This window comes from Pelophylax lessonae (genome assembly GCF_965119305.1).
Source record: "Pelophylax lessonae genome assembly, chromosome: 2".
NCBI lineage: Eukaryota > Metazoa > Chordata > Amphibia > Anura > Ranidae > Pelophylax > Pelophylax lessonae.
The window spans coordinates 330181739-330203211 of NC_138769.1; the positions used below are offsets into that span (position 1 = coordinate 330181739).

The window sequence follows — 21473 nt, forward strand, 5'->3', positions numbered from 1 at the left end:
AAATATATTGACTTCATAATGGCCCTGTAATCTATTTTTCATGAAATTGCTTCTTACTATGTTTTTCTGCTTTCTTGTAATGTCCTCCATGAGCTCTTAAACCTCTCCTTTACCTTCCTTCACCTTCTAGGAGGAAGGCAAGTCATAGCAGCAGAAAAAGGAGATTTGGAGGAGAATAGGAGCAATAGAAGGTACATTTTTGAGTCAAGAATACATACTTGTGTAGCACCCATCTAGTTAAGTTGCTAATAGGTTTAGGTAATTTTTTTTTTTTTTTACCCCTCTGTATTCAGAAGAACAGGATTTGATTGTTTTTCGCTGTTCTGGGTTCTGCTGGCTGTTCTGGAAGTTGGTTGGGAGAGGCGTACCCTGGGCTGAATATTTATGCAGCCTCAGCCAATCTCTGGTCGAGAGGGTGACCAGCAGGGGACTGAGGTGTGCATAAATAGCCTTGTCCCCGGAGCAGCAAGGTCCTTGCCCTGGTGGAGAGAGACACAGCCTGGAGGGGCAGTCTGGGCTATTTAGCTGAAAACTTCTGAAGCTGAGAGAACAGTCTGGGAAAAACTTTACTGAGGACCTGGCCTGGAGGCTCACAGTACAAGGTCTGGCTGATACTGGAGGGAGGCATCCATGTATATAGGGACACAGTGAGTAAAGGCCTGAGAGAGAGAGATCCTAAAGAGACTGTTACGGTTTGACCTCTTTCGGGAGAAACATTTCTTGATATGCTGGCTCAGTACGGTTTGCAGTATTGGATCCCCCTGAGGCTGTTATGTTGACATCCTCTTGTATTAGAGACCTAAATTGAAAAGATTAAGTACTACTAGAGAAATGTCCTCAGTTAAAGTTAACACTAGTTGTAGAGTCCTTATACCTTATCCAAGTTCTTCAAGTAATCAATCCTAAAGACACTTTCAGTCTAGGTATTGCATGGAGAGACTGAGAAATTGCTGTGTGCACCCAATGGGGAACAGAACCTGGGACAAACAGCGAGAACAGCTCAGAGTCTACACCACACTTGAATAGAATTTCCTTTTTTTAAACCAGGGTTTAGTATAACTTAAAAACTTTTTCCATCTATTCATCATTAGTTGCAACTTCCTTGCTTGATAACCAGTTTGTACAGTCAAAAATATCAGCACTCAACCTATACTAGAGTGCATCTCTAAACAAAATGTATTTAACCTTACATAGGATTATTGATGCATAAGACAGCAAAAAAATGAGCACTGAAGAAGAGACTACAGAAATGAGTGGAAATTTCTCCCTAACGAGGAAACATTTGCTCTAGGCTGTCAACGGAAAAGGTGATAACATTTGAAGCTCTCCCCTCTATTTCTGGTCTGGTGATAAATGTTAAGCCTATGAAGTTCCCATCAGTACTTGGCCTTGGTAGCAACAGATACCAAGAGAATTGGGAGGGCAAGTCTCCCAAGGCATCTAACCAGAAGGTGGAATTGAACTTTAGTAAAACTGTCCGTTTGTATGGGTTGTAAATATATTTGCCCGGAGCGATTTAAGGCTTTGTTAAAAGTGCTTCATCAGTTGACATTGCTCTACCATTACATTCAATGCTGCCGGGTCACCTTTGAGTGTAGTGTCCGTCGAAAATGTAAATGAGCTGTTTGGGACATAGTTGAATGCTTTGGCCCAAATAGACTTCAATGAAAGCATGTTTTCTACACGTTTTATTGCTTAGTAACTAGCTTTGTGTTGGCTACTAACTGGAGAATACGCACACAAAAATTACCTTGAAATGCATACAAAAGTACTCCATTGAATACAAAATTAGGAACACACTTTTTTTTATATTTTTATCCTTCCTTTTTTTAAAAACTTTAAAATACAGAAATGTAGATGTCTCCTTCATGCAAAAAAAAGGATGCCCAATACACCATAACCTATGTAGTCTTGCTAGAAATACAAGACAACTGTGTATATACTACTGCTAAAAAGCATATTCACCAAATGAAAAATGTTAAAGGTCCTTTATGTTTTATAATGATGCTGAGATTTTTAAATCAGAACATCTAATGTAGCACAAACCTGCCAGCGACATTTATTGCCATCCTAATGATGAAATCTGAAGGTGATGTAACCGCTTATTTGAATAGCAAAAGCAAATAATTCAGAGGACAGTGCAGAAATCCAGACTAAGTACATAGACTGTGTAAACGGCATTTACATTCTGGCCACATCGGTATAAAGTTGGAATCTTCTTTTATAACAGCATGACTTATAGCATCCTCTTAGAAACAATTTACTTACAGACATTTGGGGAGGGTAGTGAAAGCCATCTTCATCAGAAACCCAACTTCAAGAAAAAAAAGTTGGCCATTGTACAAAGTCCGACACTACAGGTCAAAAGTACATGTTTGCTTATAGTGAAACCGCGTATGTGTTGGAAGACAAAAAGGATCAGAAAGCTAATTTTATGACGTTGGGTAATTTAGGGTCCATCAAAATGGGTCACAACTAGTATAATGAATCCTTGTTAGCTTTTACATTTTCCAGCCTTCTCTTGGCAAACCAGCCTTGAGTGAAGTCATTTCATCAAGTCATGCATAATAATGTACCAACTATGTATTGCCTAGTACAAAAGGAGAGCTTTTATTACAGGTGCCATTTATACTTTTGCATTCTGTTCCCAAAAAGCTACTTGAAATCTGTTCTAGGGTTGAGAAAAGGAAGCATAAGCACGGAGAATTTGACAACCCTCTAAGTCACACGAGAGGTCTTCAGGAGCCAATTAAGACATATCAATGCATGTTGAAAAAAAAGGCTTCTTCCTGACTCTTAAAATCTAACTATATATGTCTGAAAGAATCCAGAAATCTTTCTGCCCTCTCAAACTCTGTTGCCCACCATTTGTTCTCAAAGTAAAAAGGAGCAAGTTGGCATGTCCATGTCTACTCAAATTGCCAGGTTATTACTGTGATTAAATTATGAATAAGGGAAGGCTGCCAAAGAATACAACGTTGTGCATTCTGCTATGCGCTGCTTTATTAAATCGTTTTTCGAAAACGATCATCCTGGATACCTTAGAGAGAATAAGAGCAATCTTGATACACAATAGGCAACATGAAGTAAGAGAAAAGCTATCATAATATACACTATATTACCAAAAGTATTGATACACCTGGCTTTACACCCTCATTAACTTTAATGGCATCCCAGTCTTAGTCCGTAGGGTTCAATATTGAGTTGGTTCACCTTTTGCAGCTATAACATCTTCAACTCTTCAGGGAAGGTTGTCCGCAAGGTTTAGGAGTGTGTCTATGGGAATGTTTGACCATCCTGCCAGAAGTGCATTTGCTAGGTCAGTCACTGATGGGGACAAGAAGGCCTGGCTTACAGTCACTGCTCTGATTCATCCCAAAGGTGTTCTATCATGTTGAGGTCAGGACTCTGTGCAGGCCAGTCAAGTTCCTCTGCCCCAAGCTCGCTCATCAATGTCTTTATAGACCTTGTTTGTGCACTGGTGCGCAGTCATGTTGGAACAGGAAGGGGCCATCCCAAAAATGTTCCCACAAAGTTGGGAGCATGAAATTGTCCAGAATGTCTTGGTAGGTGGACACCTTCAGAGTTCCCTTTACTGGAACTAAGGGGCCAAGTCCAAACCCTGAAAAACAACCCCACACCATGAATCCCCCCTCCACCAAATGATTTGAACCAGTGCACAAAGCAAGGTCTATAAAGACATGGATGAACAAGTTTGGGGTAAAGGAACTTGACTGACCTGCACCTTAACCCGAAAGAACACCTTTGGGAAGAATTAGATCAGAGACTGCGAGCCAGGCCTTCTCGTCCAGATCAGTGCCTGACCTCACAAATGCGCTTCTGGCATAGACTCACTCCTAAACCTTGTGGACAGTCTTCCCAGAAGAGTTGAAGCCGCTATAGCTGCATAGGGGGGGGAGGGGTGGTCAACTCAATATTGAACCCTATGGACTAAGACTAGGATGCCATTAAAGTTCATGTGCGTGTAAAGACAGGCGTCCCAAGGCTTTTGGTGTTATAATGTAGTTGATTATATTTGCTTAGCATAAAGAACCTCATTCAAGGGATTAAAGTAGCACAGACTATTACATAAAACAGACCACAGCAACCATAACACTGGTGAAAATCTAAGAAATGTGACAAGGGTTACGAAAACTGAAAAGAATATCTTCCACATAAAGAGGTTTTGTTGATGAGCTCCTGAATTAAGCAAGTATCATATCCCACTAAAGTCCCATTATAGTAATTACAATAATCTTTCATTTCACTCCCGAAAAGTACATGTAGCATTAAGATCAATTGTGGGCAACGGATAAAAGCATCAGTAGGCTAATAATGCTTTCAAAGAAACACTACAAATGCGCTAAAATCAAAATGTCATCACACTTTTTTTTAAAATGGATCTATAACCCACTGTAGACAGACTTTCACAGACCATCCAACAGGATCAGTAAGAGGCCAGTCGGAGTGTACTTCCTAAAGCCTACAATGCGTAACCTCCTCTTTGCTTCCTGCATTAAAATCCTCATTCAAACTGCAGAGCTCTGTTTAGATCTGATTGCTGGATGTGAGCAACTCGGTGTTGCAATGTATGTTATCAGGCTTGCTGTAAGCGAGATGCAGGAAGGAGCCTGAAATGTGTATTCTTGATACAGGGATGGAGACACCGGGCACTACCTGCTGGGGTCTCACTTAAAGTCCCACCTAGCCTATTGTGTTTAAGCAACCAGGGATGGAGACGCCTTGCCTACAGCTTGGTGCCTCATATAAAGACCCACCATGTGATTTTCGTGCGTTTTTGGAGGATCACCAGATGACCTATAAAATATACTGCAGAGGATTTTAGCACTAAAACTTTACCTGGATAAAAATACTTAGAAAGTAGTCTATGTTATCTGTTGAGTTTTCAGTGATGCACTTAAAGCTTATCTAAAACGCAAAAATAAAAAAAATTGCATTGGATTTCTGTTTTTAGGCTTCAGAAAATGGCCGATAGTCACTAAATGGGTGACCTTGCTCACCACCCCTCTCCATTAAACAGAAGTTGATGGAACAAATCAACTTGTCAGTGTAGCCTTCTAGAAAACTTTTGGCTGAACAGGGGCTGCTTCTGATCTGATGCAGTCGCTGTTCAGCTGAAGAAGAAAGTATACTCGCGCCTAGGTAATTTTATGTAATATTGTGGGAAGCAGCAAGTAGTCAAGACCACTAACCAGATAGTGATCTCATGGGTAAGTAATGTATGTAAAAAATACTGCGCTACCCTGATAAATTAAGTATTGAAAAAAAGTGCACGTGCAAACTTGTAAACAATGCTTACATAATAACTTATTGCTGATAAATAAATTAATAATAAATACTCAATAAATATTCTGTGATATTCCGTGATAAACCTCTAAAGTGCACGTGCAAAACATGTGACCATCAATTGATAATATAATATATACTTTCAGTATGAATAATAATTGATTAACTTAAAAGTCCAATGTAAAATAGTCCTTGAAGTGAACACAACTTGATGTGTGCAAAAAACGTGCTCAAAAACTCTTGGTGTGGGAATGAGGTAGTGCGTGCCAGTGATCCTTGGGGTCTCACACTCAGTGCCCAGGGGTAAGGTAACACACTTACCAGACGGTGTGGATTCCAATGGCGTACGCCAATAGGAATCGAAAGCGCTTTGTCTGCTGCTCCTATGTATGGATAGGTGGGTGGGAAGATCTCCTTATGGATGGGGATGAGCATTCAGCATGGAAGAAAGAAGATAAAGGCTCCTCATAGTGTAAAAAGGTTTTTTGTACCCTTTATTAAAACTTCAAAAAAATGCACATCAATCTTCACATACAACATCCAAAAATCCATAAAACCCCCGATCGGTACTGCAGCTTGTGCTATTAAAACACTCCAAATGAGATAAAAACACTCCAGATAAAAACGTGGGTGACACAGCAAACGAACTCGACCCAAAGAAAAAACTACAGGGTCAGTGTAGTATTAAAACCGCTCTTAGAGCTCCTATGTGCCTCGCGGCTAGGATAAACTCGCTCTGAGCCAGTAGCTGGACCGCACGCAGAGATTCCGACTTCCGGGTTCGGCGCAATCAGCGGGTAGAGCCAGCGTCCTATGTTTATCAGGTCAGAACTGCTGTACCAACAATCCAATGTTAGTAAAGCAATGTCCCCCTGCTGTGTTATTGTGTTCTGACTGCGGGAAACTCAGCCACCTCCAAGAACACTTCGGTCAGCGCTCTCAGCCAATGGCTGATTAGGAGCTGGTCTGCAGGCCTTTTTTAGGTCATGACCCTTGGACTGGCTGCAGTACACATTGGCCAAATGTGGGCTGGTTTCTGTTGAACCGGCTGATGCCGCCCGACATTCGGCCTCTGTGTACTAGGCTTTATAACTGGTCATCTGCAGCATATTACATTTTTGTGACGAAGACAGAAGTGATGAAACGCGTCGTGCGTTGTTAGACGGCGACACAGACACCGTGATGTGCAGCTGACATCCATCAGTGGTGAGAGAAGTATTTGGTTTTTATACAGCACAATGATTTACATTGCCTAAATGCCCACTCTATTTGTGGTAAATGTGAGCAGCTCTTTTATAAGCATTTTAATACATTTTCGATTGTTTGGTTACTATGCCATTGGAAGTTTTCTTTTTTGTTTGCGCATGATATTTGAGCAAGGGCCCTAAACTATGTCTTGCAATTGTCACACTAATTAACAAGCGATCATGCCGACCATGCGAATGGAAGGCAATATTAGCTGGTGAGTTTGACATTCATTGGGAGTGGGATCACTTGCACCTGATGTGGTGGTTTGAAACTAGTCCTTGGAATAAGGAGGATGCCACTTAACCTTAAAAAGAGTTTTCACCAATCTTTTTCACGAAGATCATGACTGGGTGTTTAGGTTTATAGACTTTTGATTTTCATGTTTCAGGGACTTTCAATTATACTTTATGGTTTTATTGGAATATTAATAGTCCTTTTGATGTTCACAGTGCTACCTTACACTTTTACTTTAATTTTGTTATATTTGGAAATTTTATTCAGGAGAATGATAGAAACAGCTTTTTTCAACCAGGGTGCCAAGGCACCCTGGGGCGCCTAGAGGTTTCTTCAGGGGTGCCTTGGTAAAATGCCTAAAATATGTTTACAAGCCAATGTGTGGATGAAGCCTGCCTTTTAGTTACACAAAGCCATAGGTTTTCATTGTAAACCAAATGGGTAAAAAGTGAGATCAAACCGCGCTGACTCCAAGATCAAAAAAGCAGCCAGCACTTCAACTAGACATAAGTAGTAGTCATAAATATAGTCCATTTTCTCACAAGGATTTCAACTCTGGTTATGAGATTTCTATGTGTCATATTATTTTAATTCTTCATTTATTTGAAGGTGTTTTGGGATTTTATGCATATATATATATATATATATATATATATCTTCTTAGCGCTACACTTATTTTACCTATATTTCATTGTAAACCAATACAACCTTCTTCTGTAGCATCCTAACGACCAATGACATCATCAGCTGATATGGAGGATGTCAGTAGCCTGCTTAGCATCCTTGTTTGTCCCTCACCTGCCCCTCTCCATCAGCGTTGGGTGTCACATTAGCTGAGTGGAGAAAAACTGAGGGACAAGAGAAACACTGGAATACTAGTCAGTACCAGTTTGAAAAACAACAACTAAAAAACAGCCACCACATATAAAGCCTTGTACACACTACTAGTTTAGTTTAACGAAAGGGCCGCAATCAACTTTTTTTTGTCCCCTAAATATTTTTTTTTATTGCAAGGCGCAAAACAACAGTATGCAATGGGTGTATCTCACTGTAACATATGCGAACAGGGCCGCAATCAACTTTTTTTTGTCCCCTAAATATTTTTTTTATTGCAAGGTGCAATACAACAGTATGCAATGGGTGCATCTCACTGTAATCTATGCGGACAGGGCCGCATTGGGTGTTCTACATGTGTGGATGTTGCTGCATTATGCAAAACTATTAGAATAGGTTTTACATTTTGGAATGGTGTGCCTCAAGACTGTCCATCATTTTTTAAGGGTGCCTCGAGATTATCCATAATCTTTAAAGGGTGCCTTGACTGAAAAAAGGTTGAGAAACACTGGATAGAAATACAGTGAGTGCTATTGAATACTATGCACAGTATATATATATATATATATATATATATATATATACACACACACACATACATACATACATACACACACACACATACATACATATACACATCTATATAATATAGTTTTTCTTTCTCACATTAGATACACAGTTCTTAACTTTTAGTTTGATTTTTCATAGCAGGGGGTACACAATTGTTATATTGATTTTTTTTGCTTGTGCGTTTAGATACACTTTAATAATGAGCCTCCACTGACAATGGTTACTTTGTTCCTGGGATTTGTCTAGCTCTGGAACAAAGGACTCTGCCTGATGACATACATGGCTGAAAAATACAAAGTCAGAAAGAGAAGACACGTTTGTACATTCATTCTTAAAACATATTCGCATCTGTCAAGGAGTCATCCACTTGCTTAGTTCAAGTCAATAAGGTTAACACCATTTTGGCTATCTTCCAGAAAAATCGGGTGAAAGGTTGTGACCCTGAACATATCATAATTTTGACAGATTGTAGATGGCACAACAGAAAATAATTAGCACCCAATCACACAGAAATTGTGTATTTCAATCTTCATCTTAGATGAACAGTCCTGTTTAAGAATAAAGCTAAATAATCATCTAAAAGGGGAAAGATTTAGGTGCGTCTTCCGCCTTGCCAAGAGGATTTCACAGGCAGAAAAGTTTGGCTTCAACTTTGGCTTTAACAAGCAAACACTTGATGAAAGGACATCCATGCAATTTACTGAATAAAGCCAAGCAAAAAAAGGTTGTGCGGATGCCAGCAATCGTTTGTTTCCTCAAAAACAAAGTGCCAGACACATTATTAGTGGAATCCTAACTCCAGATAAGGATGAAACAAAAAGATATTACTCTAATCTTTCTACAGCTACTGTAAAACCTTATGCCACCTTTGAACATCAGACCCTGAGGAAACAGTGTTTTAAAGAGGTGGTTAGCATTACATTTCAAAATAATGAGGCACATGGTATCCATAACCCTGGCGATTCAACCATTTGTCACAACCAAAATCCAAATGAATTAGTATAACTGGGCATAGTGTACAGATGAATGTGGCCTCAGCCAGCACCGCTCCAGCCACGCCCCCCCAACATGTTTCGCCCCACTCACTCTGGCTTAATCACAGAGGCCTCTGCAAGCAGAGCGAAACATGTCAGGGGAGCGTGGCTGCAGTGGCGCTGGCTGAGGCCACATTCATCTACATACTAATGCCCTGGGTTGGCAAGCGGCACCTTTTTTCTCTTTGATAATGCTCTTATGCCAGCTCCCTTCACTGCAACCGGCTGGGAGACCACTGTCTCAGCTTAGAGCAGCATTGTAAATTTTATTTGGATCTCTGGGCACAGTATATGTTCTGAACCACAAGATCAAAAACACTTGGGCATCTTATATTGCATGTAGATGCAAACCTTTTTTCTTTTTAAATAGAATGGTGAGGGGTTAAAGTATTTTTTCTGTCTGTGTCACAGCTGGGGAAATCCACCCCTTTATTTGTCCTGGTGGCCACTGCCATCTAGACAGAGAGAAAGGGAAAATCAAAAACATGTCATCAGGAAAAGAAGCACCAATCCCTGGTGCCCAATGTGCAGCCCTCTGGCATATATTGTGTGGCCTTTTAAGATAGTAGTCTGTGTTTTAAAGTTTACTCCAGCCAATGAAGGAACTACTCTTTAGACTGGCTTCTGATTTAGTCTTAAAGCGGAGTTCCTTCCGGGGGGGAGGGGGAATGGGTACCTGTTTTTTGACAGGTACCCTTCCCCACTTCCGGGAGACAGCGACTTCGGCGCTGTCCCTCGGAAGTTCGACCGCCCTCCTTCCTCTACCGCTGGGCCAATTACAAAGCACAGCAAGCTTCGTGCATGCACACTACGGAACCAGCTGTGAAGCCAAAAGACTTCACTGCCGGGTTCCCTTACCCTGAATGGCGGCGGCAGCACCCGAGAGCTGATATGAAAATCGGCTTCGGGTGTCGACATCGTGGGAACCCTGGACAGGCAAGTTCTAATATTTAAAGGTCAGTAGCTACAGAATTGTTTTCATGGGGGTACGGAACTCCTCTTTAAGGCAGCTATACATTGATCAAAATTTGAAAGGTTCAGCAGGGACTGGCCAAATTTTGATCCATGTATAGGCACTTTAAATATACAGAAGTCGATCTACCAGTCTATGTCTGTATAATCACCCTGTCAGGTTTTCCTTGCTAGATCAGCACCGCAGGCTATAGCTGGCAGCACTGATCAGTAAAGTCTTCCTGCTGTCAGAATACAAAGGCTCAGCAGTGAGGTTTTCCGTATCCACATGGAGCGTGTGGATGGGGGAACTGAGTCATTTTTTTTCAAACCCACTGGTTAAACAGAAAAAAATGTACTCATCTATGAGCTGTTTTACTCTTTTTTTGTGCTTTCTTTGCTCTTTTTTTTTAAATGTTGGGAGAAATATACTGTATGTAGCAAAAGTAATTTTAAAGGGGGCTGTAAGGAGCAAAAATGTGAAAGCATTGATCTTGTAAAGGAGTTGTAGTAAATGTGATCTGTGTCTCGGGTCTTCTATACTCCTATAGCATGTTTATAGTCTTTGATCATCTCCAGTTGCAGGACAGCAGTCTTTGAACGTTTTCTGTAATGTTACATTGACTGAATATTTTGTTTGGCCCTTTAGTGGTGCCAGGGGCTGCACTCGAGGCCCAGCACATCAAGTAAATTAAGCACCACTGGCCTAAATTGGCCAACTGGGTCAAATGATGCGGTGACAACTGTCTAAGATGGAAACATTGGCCAACTGGGTCAAATGATGCGGTGACAACTGTCTAAGATGGAAACATTGGCCAACTGGGTCAAATGATGCGGTGACAACTGTCTAAGATGGAAATTACCCTCACTTTGGGAAGAAATTCTCTCATTTATGTTGAGTCTACAGGACAAGACGTGAAGGGAGATCTTGCAGGACAAAGACGGCAAAAAGTTTTAACCCTTCTTTCCTCTACCCAAACGAAAAAAAAAATAAAAATAAAGTCTGGTTGTTGAAGTAAGCATAAACCTATTAGTAGTCACATCAGCCGCACTTGTTCTGCAATGTTGAAGACATTTCGTGTTTCGTTCAAGCAACTTCTTCAGTTCTGATGTGTCAGGAAAGTATGCCAGCATTTATATCTAGATTGGCAACACTTTTTTTTTCTGTCACTCAGAAACTGAAAAAGTGGCTTGGGGAAACTACAAAACGTCTTCAACCTTACAGAACAAGTCCAGGTAAATGTGACTATTGCTAGATATACCATGACCTGGATAAATGAGAACCTTCACAGACACAGTTCCTTTACAAACTTGTTCCCATGGTGTAGAATAGCGTTTCCCAAACCGGTCCTCAAGTTTCACCAACAACTCATATTTTATAGATATCCACACAGGTAACTAAATCAGATTGCTGAGACATTAGGTCACTTCACCTGTGAATATGTGAGATTACCAGCAGAATATGCACTGCTGGTTGGTCCTAATGAAAGGTATGAAAACATGGTTGTAATGTCTGCATAAACTGGGTAAACAAACTTACATTGAGTAATCTGAAACCCTTATTGCTGTAAAAATGAGAGAATACTGTAAACTGGTATAGAGAAGAATACTCAATATGTGCCTTGGTAAGCAAAGAAATACGTAAGTGGGATGGCATTCTGTATACTACAGAAAGGCACATACCGATGGTACACATGCAATAAACAGTGCTTTTGGTCAGAATAACAAAAGTAGGCCTCGTCCACATGGGCACCAGGGTATCAGGACAATATCCCCCGGAAAACATCCACCTGGACAACATCCCCCCGGGACAACATCTCCCAGGCAATATTACCCGGGACAATATCCCCCCGGAAAACATCCCCCTGGACATAGGGTTAGGGTTAGAGGGGGGGTATTGTCCGGGGGGGATGTTGTCCAGGGAGGATATTGTCCAGGGAGGATATTGTCCAGGGAGGATATTGTCCAGGGGGGGGATGTTGTCCAGGGGGGGATGTTGTCGTGGATGTTGTCCAGGGGGGGATGTTGTCCAGGGGGGGGATGTTGTCCGGGGGAGGATATTGTCCGGGGGAGGATATTGTCCGGGGGAGGATATTGTCCGGGGGAGGATATTGTCCGGGGGAGGATATTGTCCGGGGAGGATATTGTCCAGGGAGGATATTGTCCAGGGAGGATATTGTCCGGGGAGGATATTGTCCGGGGAGGATATTGTCCGGGGGGGGGGGGGGAAGTTGTCCGGGGGGGATGTTGTCCAGGGAGGATATTGTCCAGGGAGGATATTGTCCTGGGTGGATATTGTCCTGGGTGGATATTGTCCTGGGTGGATATTGTCCGGGGAGGATATTGTCCGGGGAGGATATTGTCCGGGAAGGATATTGTCCGGGAAGGATATTGTCCGGGGGGGGGGGGAAGTTGTCCGGGGGGGGGATGTTGTCCAGGGAGGATATTGTCCAGGGAGGATATTGTCCAGGGAGGATATTGTCCAGGGGGGGGGGGGATATTGTCCAGGGGGGGGGGATATTGTCCAGGGGGGGGGATATTGTCCAAGGGGGATATTGTCCTAGAATCGGGCACCAGGGAGGCAGTAAAAATGTCTGTTGGGATGCGGTTTTACTGCCCTCAACCGCCTACCTAAAGCCTAGGCTGCTGTTCACATGTTTCACTCACAAATCTTTGCGTTGCAGCAAATTTACCATAGTTGGGTTGATTTACTAAAACTGGAGAGTGTAAAATCTGGTGCAGGTCTGCATAGTAACCAGTTTCTATGGTTTTTTTTTGTCAAAGCTTAATTGAACAAGCGTTAAGTTAGAAGTTAATTTGCTACCATGCAGAGCTGCACCAGATATTGCACTCTTCAGTTTTAGTAAATCAACCCCAATATGTCAAGTTGACAGGCGGCACTGCCTGTCAAACTTGCCATCAAGTCAATGCAGCTACATTGCAACTGCAGACCAAGCACTTGGCTGGTAGTTGCAGTGCATTAGCCCCAATGAAAAGTGCCATTTGGCAAAAAAAAAAGGGTTATCATGAGGCGGGAAGATGGTCTCTTAAATGCCTGACCAGTGACCACCATGGGTCATGTTTCAGGGAATAACAAAGTTTAAAACGTGAGGGTAATACTTTTGACAGATACATGCAGTGGCAACCCTAACAAGGTAAAGTTAGCTCCTTCATAAACACACTACTCTCAATACTTTTTATTATTTTGAATGACCAAAAATGCAATTGTTAATCCATTCGATGGTTACATCTCAAGATTAACCCATGCTATGCAGAGCTACAGGTGACCACAGACAGTGATGAAGCTTTGGACATGTGCCAAGACATGACACACCTTTGCGACATCATCCCAACATTTCCAGGTCTGACTCTGACTAATCGCCTGTTCATTTTTTACCTTGTTCATCTGCAATAATGGGTTCCAGTTACACACTATATAATTATCATGGATTGCTGGAATTTTTGGTATCTGCCTACTATGGTCTTCTTTAGGCCTAACCACAGATAGTAGACAATCAGCAAATATTACCAATCAATCTCACCTCTAAATCTTTTGTTCCCCTAACTTGTCTGTGTATAAACTATGTCATCTACATTTACACGAAATACATTGACATCTATCTTTACCCCTCTATTACCTTGTGCAACAAAGGCCAACAAATTCCAACCAAGACAATAGCCTTTTTCCCTTGAAGGAGTTGTCAGTGGATTCTGTGAAACCACAGGAACTAGCAATCACATGTCTATGAATATATTTAGCATTGGCTCTGCTTACGCAACCAAGACATTCTTAAATACATCATCATCACTTTTATCTACTGTGATATATCCATTTTCTCCTTAGGACTGGGGTTTTCAGGGGAGTTTCAACCAGACTTGGAGTGCTAACATCACTTTAAATGTCTAAAATTAATTTTCTCCGACTACAGGTTTCCTTTTAAAGTGATTGTAAACCTCAGACACGAAATATAAACAAAGCAGATCCTTCTATCGTGTGTACTTGTGTCAAATAGGAGCATTAAAGCGGAGTAAAGGCCCGCCCGTGACTGCTGGGTTCCCTTACCGGCAATGGCGGCGGCAGCACCTGACAGCCGATGGAAACATCGGCTGCGGTGCCAACATCGCTGGACTCCAGGGCAGGTAAGTGTCCTAATATTAAAAGTCAGCAGCTACAGTATGTGTAGCTGCTGACTTTTAATTTTTGGAGGGGGTGGAGTGGGAGGCGGAACTTGGCTTTAAGTGTCACTTCTGACAAGTTTTCCTGACACTAAGAGACAAATGGTGACAGGGGAGGGACCTTCAGCAGATTGACAGCCTCGGCTCTGTTTGTAGGTGCAGGGCAGTGTGTCCCTTCCCCCCAATCAGCTGTCAGAGCTCTCCTTCCTGGGCTCTGTAGTGTAACTTCAGCTCTCCACCCTCTTTTTTTTTATTTAAATCTTAAACAAGCTTTGAAAATTCAGTACTTTGAATGGATGTAGAGAAGAGAAGACTGCAGATAAACAGATAAATCCTCCTACGTATGTTGTGTTTCATCGCTGTATCACCTGAGGCCAGTCATGTCATTGGGTGTATGTAAGGGTTTACAACCACTTTAAACCTACAAAACTAGACCAGCCTTTCTTACCCTTTTTACCCTAGGGCAGTGGTTCCCAATGTTAATCATCAAGTACCCTCAACAGGTCATGTTTTGGGAATTTAAAGAAACTAGGACATCCGGCACCAACTTGACTGATTATAAAATGGTTCAAACTTTATTCAATATCCATCAAGACATAAAAGTATCCAACATAAAAAGAATTTGACGAGTTTCAACCTTAGAGCCTTAGTCATAATAAAAGGGAATTTCACTTATATAAAAATAACTGTCATACATACCAAGCAACTGATTTAAAGCCCTTGTGCAAGGCAAAGGAAACCCTGAAAAAAACGACCTGTTGAGGAAACTTAAGGACTCAGGTTGAGAACTATTGTTCCAAAAGAACCCTTGAAATACATTTTAGGTCTCGGGGATTCATTGGAGGTCAATGAAAACAAACGCCACTTACATTAGTGGTCCAAAAGCCACCCTTACAGACTAATAAGACACTGATGTGGCACTGGTTTTAGAACTTTGCAGGCACCATCTAAGAGGAGGTCAACCAGCACTGGTTTCCGGAACCATGCATGCACCATCAAAAGGGAGGTCAATCAGCACTGGTTCCCGAACTATTCATGCACCATCAAAAGCGAGGTCAATCAGCACTGGTTCTCGAACTATGCATGCACCATCAAAAGGGAGATCAATGAGCACTGGTTCCCAAACTATGCATACACCATCAAAGGGGAGGTCAATCAGCACTGGTTCTCGAACTATGCATGCACCATCAAAAGGGAGGTCAATCAGCACTGGTTCCGGAACTATGCATGCACCATCAAAAGGGAGGTCAATCAGCACTGGTTCCCAAACTATCCATGCACCATCAAAAGGGAGGTCAATCAGCACTGGTTCTCGAACTATGTATGCACCATCAAAAGGGAGGTCAATCAGCACTGGTTCCGGAACCATGCAGGCACCATCAAAAGGGAGGTCAATCAGCACTGGTTTCCGGAACCATGCAGGCACCATCAAAAGGGAGGTCAATCGGCACTGGTTCTCAAACTATGCATGCACCATCAAAAGGGAGGTCAATCAGCACTGGTTCCCGAACTATGCATGCACCATCTAAAGGGAAATTAAACAGCATTGACCCCGGAACTATGCATGGACCATCAAGAGAGGCCAATCAGCCTGAGCCTAAAGCAGAACTTAATCCAAAAGATGAAGTTCCACTTGCTTGCATCCTAAATCACCACCTCTGCCACATTTGGCCATTTTTTCTTTTTCGGGGGGGGGGGGGGGGGCCTGATTTTGACAGGTTCCTACTTCCAATCAGATTCATCACAGTGATCTGAGCGGGAAGTTTGCCCCCATACCCTGCAGCCTTCTGGAACACATCACAGGTCCCAGAAGACTGTGAGACCATTTAAAATTGCAGTGCAGCTTGCGCAGTAGGAAACTGGCTGTGAAGCAGGTAAGTATCCTTATATGAAAAGTTAGCACCTACAGCATTTGTTGCTGCTGACTTTTAATTTTCTGGGGGGAGCCTGGAGCTCCTTTTTGAGGAGCCCCTACCAACCTCTGGAAGAACCCCTAGTGTTCCAAAGGACCCTAGTTAAGAGTGGCTGGACTAGACAAAAGACTTTGAAAGTTGAAAGAAGAAAAATCCCCGTCTTGGAGACATCTGGGCATTGAAATTCAGATCCTGTAGCAGCTACAGGGTGAGACACACAAAGTATATCTTCTTTCAAAGCCTGTTGGTTACGAAGGGGAAGGGGGGGGGATGGTGCCCCCCCCGCCTGAATCAGTCTATTGTGTAGTCTTCCTCCATGATGACTATCTGGAGCATTGTATGCTTAAAGGGGGAAGAAGAGAACATGTATTTTAGTGTCCAGTAGAGGAATCTGCAGCGTCATTAGGGGGGCGCAGAGCTAGAAGCAGCCAGGCTGTAGACTATTCTCTAGCGGTGACCTCACCCAGGCTGTGGAGGGTGTGGGCTGGCATATGCCATAGCTCTGCACAATCTCATCAAGTGATGGTCACCATGCATGATCAGCCAAGCTCCAACAATGCAGAAATCTAACAATTAACCATGATCAATCAGCACTGATTGCTTCCCACTTGCCCAACTCCACTACTCCTAGCATAGCTGAGGATCCTTATTGATAAGGAGCTTTACCTTCTGTGTGTTCCTCTGCTGTGGTCTCCTCAGTCTGCTTGTCCATGTCCTCAAGTGATAACACAACTAGGGATCAGATGTCTTAGAGTGCCAGCTCCTCTGGTTCTGGTTTTTTTTTTTCCCCCCCAGGATCAGGGCTGAGATTGATGCAGGCTCATTCCTAAGGGCAACAGGATCCGATTAACAGTTGTGGAAGAAAGGCTTCATCACCAGGGAGGGAAGAATATTGTCCAGCCCCCTCCCAGAACACACAGATAAAGCCAGGGTCTGGGGAGATGAGTGAGGACTGACTGATCTCCCTGCTCCTTTGTTGGGGCGCCTCTCTCCCACCCCCCCACGATGGATCACAACTCCAACTTCCCAATCCCTATGCACAGATAGGAGGAGAGCAGCTGATGGAAAGGCTATTGTACAGACACAGTGTAACCTCTAACATAGGAGCGTACCAAGTACCCCAGCGAGGGGGGGCGGCGACTGCCCTCCTAGCTGGGATTAAAGCTGCTTTTATCCTCAGCACTACAATTCCGAAGCCCAGCCGAGGTGACGGTCACTATTCTCAAATCCCACACTCCCTCTAAATCCGAGTTTAGTTTAAGTCATGAAGAGCCGGGCGCTGAGAAGTACGGCCCCCCCTGTTCCGGGGAATGGTAGGTGCTGTCAGCGTGTTGAGACTATCTAAGGAAAGTTGCATTCTTTCAGAATTGGGAAGCACAGATGGTGACTCATTCAGTCTGCCTCCACACAACCCAGCCCAGTGCGGAGGGGATGCACACAGTCCGCATCATCCCTCATCATCCCGCTCCCAGCATTGCCACCGGCCGGGAGGAAGAGACGTGACGTCACCAGCACGCTGCTTATCACTGCCACACTCAGGGCTCTGGTGACTCCGCTGGTGGAGGCAGTGCAATTCTCCAATTACAGTGGTCACCTCGTCATGTTAAGGTCCTATTACAGTAAACCCCAGTCCATTGCGGGGGTTACGTTCCGGACCCAGCCGCGAAAAGTGAAAATCCGCGAAATAGAAAAACCCTATTAAAATGCATTGTAGGAATGTTTTTTTACTGTCACTGTACGTGTAAAAGCATTTTAAGGTCTTTGAACACATTTTTAAAACAATAGAAACTCATTTAAACACATAAAAGATACTGAGAGACATAGCAAGAGCTATGAAAAACACAAAAATATTTCATTTTTAATGATTTATATAGTAAAATAACATTACAAAAAAACCCGCAACATACCGGGACCACAAAAACTGAACCGCGATGGAGCGGGGGTTTACTATATCCCCCACTATTTATTTATTTTTATCTTAAAGCGGAGTTCCACCCAAAAGTGAAACTTTGGCTTTAAGACCACCTGACATGCAATATTTGACATGTCGTCTTTTTTGGGGGCGGCGGTAAGGTTGTCACCTCATCCCTTTAACTACTTCTGGACCAGAAGGATTTGCCCCCTTAACCACTTTCAGACCGGAAGATTTTCCTGCTTATTGACCAGGCCCTATTTTGCGATTCAGCACTTCGTTACTTTAACGGACAATTGCGTGCTCGTACCCAAATAAAATGTACGTCCTTTTTTCCCCACAAATAGAGCTTTCTTTTGGTGGTATTTGATCACCTGAGCAATTTTTTTTTATTTTTTGCGCTATAAACAAAAAAAGAGCGACAATTCTGAAAAAAAAACAAAAAAAAAAAAAAACAATATTTTTCACATTCTGCTATATAATATTCCTCAAAAAAAATTAATTTTTTTTTAACATTTTAGGCCAATTTGTATTCTGCTACATATTTTTGGTAAAAAAAAAAAAATCGCAATAAGCGTATTTTGATTGGTTTGCTCAAATGTTATTGCGTCTACTAACTAGGGGAAAGATTTATGTCATTTTTATTTATTTATTTTTTACTAGTAATGGCGGCGATCAGCGATTTTTAGCGGAACTACGATCCTGCGGCAGACAGATCGGACACCTAACTGACATTTTTAGACACTTTTAGGGGGACCAGTGACCTTACTATAGTAATCAGCGCTAAAAATATGCACTGTTACTGTAATAATGACACTGGCAGGGAAGGGGTTAACGCCAGGGGTGATCAAAGGGTTAAATTTGTCCCTAGGGGGTGTTTTCTAACTGTGAGGGGGGATTGGCTTGCTGCATGAACACAGAGACCTGTGTTAATAAATAAGATGAACACAGGATCCCTGTGTTCATCACTGATAGAACAGCGATCTTCCGTGCTTACAACAGTAGACCTCCGTTCTGTCTCCACAAGGAGCGATCGCGGGTGTCCGGAGGCCGGTGATCGGCTTCACCTGTGGCTAATGGGCATGCGCCCGCCCCTCTAGTGGTTCCATGAAGCGACGTACAGTTACGTAGTTTCGCGAGACAGAGATGACCTTCGGCAGTAAAACTGCGACGGGCAGTCGTTAAGTGATTAAAAGTCAGCAGTTACACTTTTTTTAGCTGCTGACTTTTATGAAACACAAAAACGGGTGGAGCTCCGCTTTGATACCACTTGCCCACAGGACAAGTTTACCCCCTTCCTGCCCAGGTCAATTTTGCTGTCACATTTTCAATGACAATTGTGCAGTCATGCAATCATATGAAATTTGTATCATTTTTTTGAGACATAACTTTCTTTTGGTGGTATATAACCACTTCAGCTTCAGAAGGTTTAACCGCCTTCCTGACCAGGCCATTTTTTGTGATAGGGCACTGCCTTGCTTTAACTGGCAATTGCGCAGTCGTGCGACACCGTACCTAAATAAAATTGATGTATTTTTTCCCCACGAATAGAGCTTTCTTTTGGTGGCGTTTGATTACCTTTGTGGTTTTTATTTTTTGCGCTATAAACAAAAAACTGTTTTGAAAAAAAAAAAAAAAAACAATATTTTTTACTTGCTGCTATAAAACATTCCCAATAAAAAAAATGTAAAAAAAACAATTTAGGCCAATATGTATTCTGCTACATATTTTTGGTAAAAAAAAAAAAAACCGAATAATCATATATTGATTGGTTTGCGCAAAAGTTATAGCGTCCACAAACTATGAGATTTTTTTATGACCTTTTTTTTTATTGTTCTTACTAGTAATGGCGGCAATCAGCAATGTTTAGGGGGACTGCGACACTGCGGCGGACAAATCTGACACTAAAGGCCCGTACACACGTACCGATCGTCGGCATACAAACGTCGGTGGACGAAGGATCTGCCGATTGTACGCGTGTTAGTATGGTGCCTCCGACAGATGTCTGCGCACAATCCGCGGACAAAAGTCTTTCTTGCAAACATGAAAATATTTGTATGCCGACACCAGAACGGACGATTGTTCGCCTGTCAGTACGCAATTCTGCCGACACACAGCTACAAATCCCAACACGCATGATCAAACCAAATGAGTTCCCGGAAGAATTTTCTCTAGTAAACTCAACATTTTATTCAGAAAGAACTTTCGGCTCGCGGAAGTCCAAGAAATAGGTGAAATGCGGAGCACATGCTCATCTTGATAAATGTGAGAAGAAGGAAGATGCTGCTCATAATGCCATACTTTTCTAATAAAAAGGCATGTGTTCTGTTATGATGAAGATAATGTTTGTCTATTCTATCTGTTCTATCAAATTTTAGAATTAAATAATTTGAACTCTTCACCATTATTTTTGTATTTTCACACCAAAGATCTAACTATTGATATGACCCTTTATTCTTTTATGAATTAATGTCTAAAACATATTTTTCAGGTTATGCACAATATTAAACATGTTAACAAATTCAGATAGGCCATTTTTTATTTTCAATTTTCTTTATTTTTTGGATCTCAGCAAAAAAAAAACAAAGCAAACATCAATACTTTCCGTATAATAAACTAAACATAAAAAAGGTCCATTTGGACAAAATTAAACTAGAAACTGGCAAACAGGGGTAAAATAAATAATAGGGGGTTACACAAATTAAAGTTGGTGATAGCTATAATCAGGTTGCCATGAGGGCAGGTTTGGATCCTGCTGGCCATATTGCCACTGGCCATGTGGCATTTGGCGAGGTGGTGGGTGTTGTGGAGGTGGAGGTGGAGGTGGAGGTGGAGGGCACGGGTGCTCCTGGCATGCATGGCTGTGCTCATTAAGTATGCCGTTTTCAGCGTTTTGCAGCACATCCAGAATAATTTTTCTGGCATACTGACACTGCCTGAGGTCCACCTTATCCAGGATTTTGGCAGTCATATTCCCGAAGGACTCATTGGCCTCCGGTTTCCGACGTAGGGCTATGGTGGCCTCCTGTATGAATTCATCTGTGATGTCGTCGATGTGTTTCCTCTTTTGCCTCCGTTTGGCAGGAGGAGGTGGTGGTGGAAAGAGTTCCGCAGGCTCCTCAGGCTCCACAGGCTCCCCAGGCTCCTGGCTGCAACCTGGCTCCTCCTCAGTGACACTTCCCTGTTGATGAAATGAACAATTGATTAGAATGTTATAGTGTATATAAAAAGTCATGTTTGTTATATTATTGTGAACAAATAGCAGACTTTACATACAGTGGCATATCTAGGGTC

At 42.4% G+C, this 21473-nt stretch overlaps 1 protein-coding gene across 2 annotated transcripts in view; it reads right to left on the minus strand.

Annotated features, from left to right (window-relative positions):
- Positions 1-17676, minus strand: part of MAP7D1 (MAP7 domain containing 1) — a 198530-nt gene extending 180854 nt beyond the window's left edge. For both annotated transcript variants that reach the window (XM_082246679.1, XM_082246678.1), the window contains exon 1: positions 16934-17676. In XM_082246679.1, coding sequence (XP_082102805.1) covers positions 16934-16979 — 46 coding nt within the window. In that variant the 5' untranslated portion in view covers positions 16980-17676. The remainder of the gene's footprint in view (positions 1-16933) is intronic.
- Positions 17677-21473: the final 3797 nt, after the last annotated feature.